Source organism: Dreissena polymorpha, chromosome 5 (genome assembly GCF_020536995.1).
Source record: "Dreissena polymorpha isolate Duluth1 chromosome 5, UMN_Dpol_1.0, whole genome shotgun sequence".
NCBI lineage: Eukaryota > Metazoa > Mollusca > Bivalvia > Myida > Dreissenidae > Dreissena > Dreissena polymorpha.
In genome coordinates, this window is record NC_068359.1 from 94,987,492 (window position 1) to 94,993,770 (window position 6,279).

Below are 6,279 nucleotides of genomic sequence, written 5' to 3' on the forward strand. Positions count from 1 at the left end.
ACACAATATATCGTTGAACCCTACGTATTATAGTTTTGTTTGCTCAGGGTTAAGGTATTCGCATCCAAAGAGTAGGTTGTTTGTTGTAAGAGTGTACGGGGTATCTCCAAACAGATTGTTCCGGACATGTTGGTGATGATGACAAAGTAGAAGGAAATGGTTTGCAGTTTCAATTTCCCCACATATGCAAAGAGGACTGTCTACTAGTGATCTTCGAAATAGGTCATTATTTATTATCATTATTATTAAATGATAACCTTATTCAGCCGAAATTAATATTAGGTTTCAGATGATGCGTAATTTGTGTAAAATCGGTTGATTTCATGTACATGTAGATGATGTTAACATGTAGAAATATTACGTGGCGTGATTGTTTTCATTTAAGCTTTAAATTAATAATCTTTGCCTAAAAATTCATTTGACACACCTGAGACCATGTTGTGTATTACCATTATTATTTTGCACATTATGCTGACACTTTGAAAAAAATGCAAATAAGCGAAAAGCAGAAGTTCAGTCTTGTCAACTGTATCTGATTACCACTGATTACTTACTTTTGAAGACCATATAAGAAGCGAAAGTGTAGGATACGGTATTCATTTTATTTGATGACTGCTTGTTATTATTTCTTCATAGAAGGCGTACTGGATGAGTGGAGTATTTTTTTTTGGTTCTACATCTTTGATGAAGTCAACTCATTGACATTTAGTGCCATGACTGAGCGTCTTTTTTAACTAACAAACGCGTGGTAGGAACTAACCGAATATATGCAAACTCATAACAATGTGTCTAATACTACATGTGTTGAGTGCACAGAAACAAGGGCGAGAAGATAGGGATATAAATGAACATTCTGAATGTGTTATTTTGTTTATGAGCTTGAACATACAAAAACTTTACTTTAATCAATTGGGATGTACATGCAGTTTAATAATCGGGTTGTTATTTAATAATCATATTCATGTGGAAACTGCTTCATTCACATGCAATACGCAGCTGTTGTCTATATGTTTAATGCCACATTCCATAATGACTGAATATCTTTACTTTCAAAACATGAAAATGAATTAAATGAAATGAAAATAAACGAAATAATGTAATTAAATTCAGGTGAAAAATATTTGATAATATTTTATTTAAATATGGTTTGGTAAATTATTTACTGGTAAAACAATTCTTGTTGATAACAGTAAATTCGTGATAATAAGTATGTTGTTGTTGTTTTTTTGTCTCACACATAAAGTGACAGGTACACTCATATATTTAGCGTTAAGCTAAAGATGTGGGTCTTCATCATAAACCTAAATGTTTGCTACTAGTATTTTCTCCTTAGCACCAACCTAGTAATGTTCAATCTGTGTATGCCATAAGTGATAGTTTTTACCAACTGTTAATTCCTGAGGATTCAGAAAAATACAATACGTTTACCACATTTCATGACATAAGCTCTAACAGTGCGGAAGATATGCAAAGAGTATTGTGTCCAAAGCCAAAGGTGATATTTCTGGTCTGTGTAATTTTGCGCAGTGAATGAGGTCTATGCACTTCTTTCAAGATAGACGCAAACACTCCCGCAAGCATTGTTGCATTTATATATTTATTAACATTTATTAAGTACAAAAAGTTTTTCATTTACATACATTTACGATGTCGATGATTTAGACATGGGACCAAAATAATGAAGTACGGCACCTTTCTTTTTTATGCTTAAGTTAAATAAAATCGTATTAGAAATAATCTCACCCTAAAACATAAATGGCATCCCTGCATATGGAAAACATCAATAAAACACAGTTTCGCGAGATGTTTTTTAAATTCTAACATTGTTTTGAAAAATGGAAACAAAAAATGAAATACATGTTTAAGAGTTTGAAAACAGTACAAGGGGTTACTATACAAAAAGCATAGCTTTATAAACTTGTTTAAGATTTAAACAAATTATATTTTATTGCTTTGCTAAATTACATTTTGTTTTGTAAAGAAATTGAATGTTTTGTTGCATGATAATGTGCAGACATATATTACCCGTGTTATTTTTATCAAACATCAAATAAGCTTTTGCCCGTAAATTAGGTAGCACCTATTATCATATTACTTATTTCTTGTATCGAAACAAGACTTACGTTCCATTATCATTTTAAATCGTCATCGCATGGCACTTCGCATGGAAGATAAATAACAATAAAACATGTCATCTTCCAGCTTTTATAAAGTAAAATAGAAGTGTTGAATGTATTCATAAATAATTATACACAAACAATATATAATCAGTAAGAATGTATCGTTTTTTTTATATCTACCAAAAGTGAAATTGATACTTGAAAATGTGTTCCGCTACTGAATATAGTGATTCAAAATCTACGTAAACACTTACCAAAAGCGAAAAGCGAAATGCATTTAACATACGTAGCTTTCAATGCAAATTTATACGTTCCTTCTTGCTCAGTCGTCCTGCAAAAATAGTTCCTCCAACATATCCCACAACAAACATAGGGTAGTTGGATGGAGAGAGCAGATCCACCGATCCATCATTTGTGATATCAGCGGCGTAGGTCAAGACTGGTGATGAGCCAAGTCTAATAAAGTTTGTCTCAGTTGTTTTGCATGTATAAACTAGTGCTGAAATAAAACAGAAGCTTTATTTAACATTTTTCTTATATTAATGATATTACTTGTTGAATCAGTTTAAACTGATTATAATTTGTACATAAACAGCTATATGTACAATATATAACACTGTAAAAGGTAAAATTTTCTTTGATTCTTTTTCTCATAATCATCGAAATCAATTCTCGTTCTAAATAGGCCACTTGATCGATAATTCTGTTACATGAATTATAACAATAGTTACGAAAAACGTATCTTTCAAGAAATTATTTGTGTAGTTTGACGTTTCCCAAAGTCCTTTAAATTGCACTTACCTGGTATGAAGAAAATACCGCATACCGTAATGAAAATGCAATTGCAATTGTCGATCCACTGAACACATCCCATGATTCTGTTTGCTTGATCATCTACTTAAAACCTAAACAAACTCGACCGAAATTAAACTTCATTGGTGTATTTATAACTCGGTTAAATATTGCCTCTTTATCTTGTTGATCGATTGTCGAATACGAACACGTTAAGTGTGTATGCTACACTAAGCATTTGAGCATAGTAACTATACTTGTTCAATTTACTTAAACTTTTCTTAACTCTTTTTGCTGTATTTGATAAACTTTCCCATACATGAAAACTATAAATTGCATTAAATTAAAATGTGATGAAGTTTGTAACATTTTAGCCACAAAGTATTGATCAAATAAATTGAATCATTAATAACCATGGCGAGACAATAATTGTATTCACATTTAACGCAACGATGGCATTGTCTTTTCATGATAAAATATTACCAGTAACGTATATTTGTCACTCGAAAAATTGCATCATGGTTTTGCGCAAACGTTTGCGATATGTTGCTCGAAAAAACATTAACAGATTTGAGCACACCTCATATTTTTTACGAATTTTAATTTTAATAATTTGATAGCATGTGTCTGCATTTCATCGTAGTTTTTTCATTTCAATAACTGTCGTGAAAGTGAACCTAACATAACTTGAATTTATGCGTAGATGTATGAAAAAAAGTTATCGTGTAACTGTTTAAATCACTTATGCCCTTTGTCTTAAAAAAAACTGAGAAATAAGAAACGTGAAAGTATGTTACTTTTTACCTTTAATTAGTTATCAGTATAAGTATTGACCTTTAAGATATTGCCAGTGCATCACGCCTTTCTCATTAAGTTAACACTTCAGTCAGTTAACACATGCTTTTTCAAACAATGTCATTGAAGTTATAATAAACTGATTGTCAGACTTAATTTGATGAGATAAGCGCAAGTGTAAACTGGTGTGCATTATGCATTATACATTGCACTGAAATTGTGACAATTCATATGTCATATAATTACCTTGAACATTTATGGTGATATTGTTGCTGAATGTCGAAACTCCGCCATCCGTGTTAACGCTGCACTGCCACCTGTCTCCATCATGCGAACGGTTTACGCGCAAGATAGTCAGCGTTGTCAAAGTAGCATTGACGCATGCGTAGGCGAATCCTTCAGGTAATGGCGATGGATCCGATATACACTTGCCGTCTTTAAACCCTGTCCATAGAATACTGCCCATAAGTCCATGTCGTAACCAAGCTGTTGGGACCACTGCTCTCGGAAGGATACACGTTAGGGTCAGTGAACTGTTTTCAGTAACCATCACATTGTCTGCCACTAGATTTGGGTTCTGAGACGTTACTACAAATACGTACAATACGGCTCTCCGAGTATATACCATCAATTTCCGTATAACTAATACTCACAAGAAGTTGACACCGAGAGGGTACATTAACACTGTGAATTTTATGACTGTATGATTCCCCATATTTAATATGTAATGTCATGTATTAAACAAATGTTGCGATACTAATTGAATTATTCCTTAAATCAATATATTATTATCTGATTTTGCAAAACATATGCAAAACGAAAGTATGTAATATTTATACAGTCAACAAGATTACAATAACATAAATTTATCAAATTTGTTGTGTAAAGACCAATTAAATTTATCTTAATATGCACTATTTTTCAATCGTTGCAATTCGCTGGTTGTTTCAGTATCATTTAGCCGGTATCACGGAATTACTTTAACCCAAATATCATCGTCTTTTAAATAAGTATATATATAATAATTGCTTCAGGCGCATTTCGTTGTTTTAGAAACGCTCAGAATAACAAGTAGTGTCCGAGGACACATTTGTGAAGTATATTAAAGTAGGCAAGTAGGCGTGAAACATTTTTCCAACTAAATTAAACATCTAAAATAACATTCTTGGGATTCAAATGCATTTGTTTATACGAATAAATCAATATAACACTTAAAGAATACATACATTTATCGGAAAACACCAAATTTGCGTCGTTATAATAATGTTTAAATAATGGGGAAATATTTTCAATATGCCCCTTTAACGTCTTACGTTTTAACAACCACTATCAAGTTATAAAGCGCTGCATTGATTGTTTTGTGCAATGAAGGGTTAATTGTGAGGAACAAACCAGGAGATTTGATCAAAGGTATTGGTGTCAGTGCAAAGTGGTAGCATCTGTCCTGCTAAAATACGCGAACTTAATTTGAGCGTACACTGAAACAAAGAGTGCTCCTGTAAATTTTAAAGTGAAAATTAATAATTATTACAAGAAATATCGCCTTAAATGTCCATGTCGGGCACATTTTGTTTGCTAGCTGAGTGATTATCATTGTTAAAAAAATAAATGCAAACACAGTTATCTCACCTGTTCGAAAGATAATCCAAAATATCCACCAGTATGCCGTGTTAAACCATGCATCCATGTTGCTTAAATTAATGTCCAAACCTTAACACGGAAGTTTTTAACTCGATAAATGTGGATTGCCTGCCGGTGTCAAATATCGTTATACACCGAATGAATACAATAAGCAATATTAAGGCTGGCTTAATGCTAACTGTACTTAGATTTAACATTGACATGGTACATTAAAAGTGTTTGCAGGGGCTTACGATTAAAGAAACATACACTACTTAAACGTCAACACGGATACTAAACAATCCTTGAACGATCTAATCGCCAAATATGTTCAATTTGATCAAATCGAACGATACCGTTTTGCTTAGTTTAAGGATATCGGGAATATGTATTTTTAGCACTCTTCTCACAAAAGTTAAGTCTTGCTATCGTGGTGATGTAAATGTTTTAGCATGTGAATCCGTAGTATCTTTAATGAATACATACGAATTTTGGAAGTGAACAAATACAAAAGCACGCTTGTGTTATATGTCAATATATAGTTACATGTGTATTCTTTGACATAATAATGAAAACTGCATTTAAATCGGCATTGTTTTGACAAAATACTGGCTAGAATCAGGTCCCTGTAGTAATCTGTATCATGTACAATATTTCTCAAAATATCGGCCCTTCTGATTGGTTGCTACGATTTGTTATTATGCGCATGAGCTTATTTTAAAAATAGTATATTAATGAAAAAACGAAACTCTAGCTCATGTTGTTCTTAAAATATATTACCAACATGTCCAATTTACTCAAAATATAAGCGGAATATAAAGCATTGATAAAACTACTGTTAATCCATAAACAAACTAACATTTTTTTCGCACACAATTTTTGTGAAACCCCAATTTTTTGCATACCCAAAATGTTTTTTCGTACCCAAATTTGTTTCGTACCCATTTTTTTA

At 32.2% G+C, this 6,279-nt stretch overlaps 1 protein-coding gene across 2 annotated transcripts in view; it reads right to left on the reverse strand.

Moving 5' to 3' along the window:
• The window catches only part of LOC127881347 (cell adhesion molecule DSCAM-like), a 16,443-nt gene extending 10,949 nt beyond the window's left edge, over positions 1–5,494 (reverse strand). Inside the window, exons 1-2 of one of the 2 annotated variants that reach the window (XM_052429110.1) lie at positions 5,337–5,492; positions 3,954–4,295 (exon numbers count right to left, since the gene is read on the reverse strand). In XM_052429110.1, the coding sequence (XP_052285070.1) occupies positions 3,954–4,295; positions 5,337–5,394 (400 nt within the window). In that variant the 5' untranslated portion in view covers positions 5,395–5,492. Of the gene's footprint in view, positions 1–3,953; positions 4,296–5,336 lie in introns of both variants that reach the window. The other variant, XM_052429111.1, reaches the window with a different exon arrangement.
• Positions 5,495–6,279: the final 785 nt, after the last annotated feature.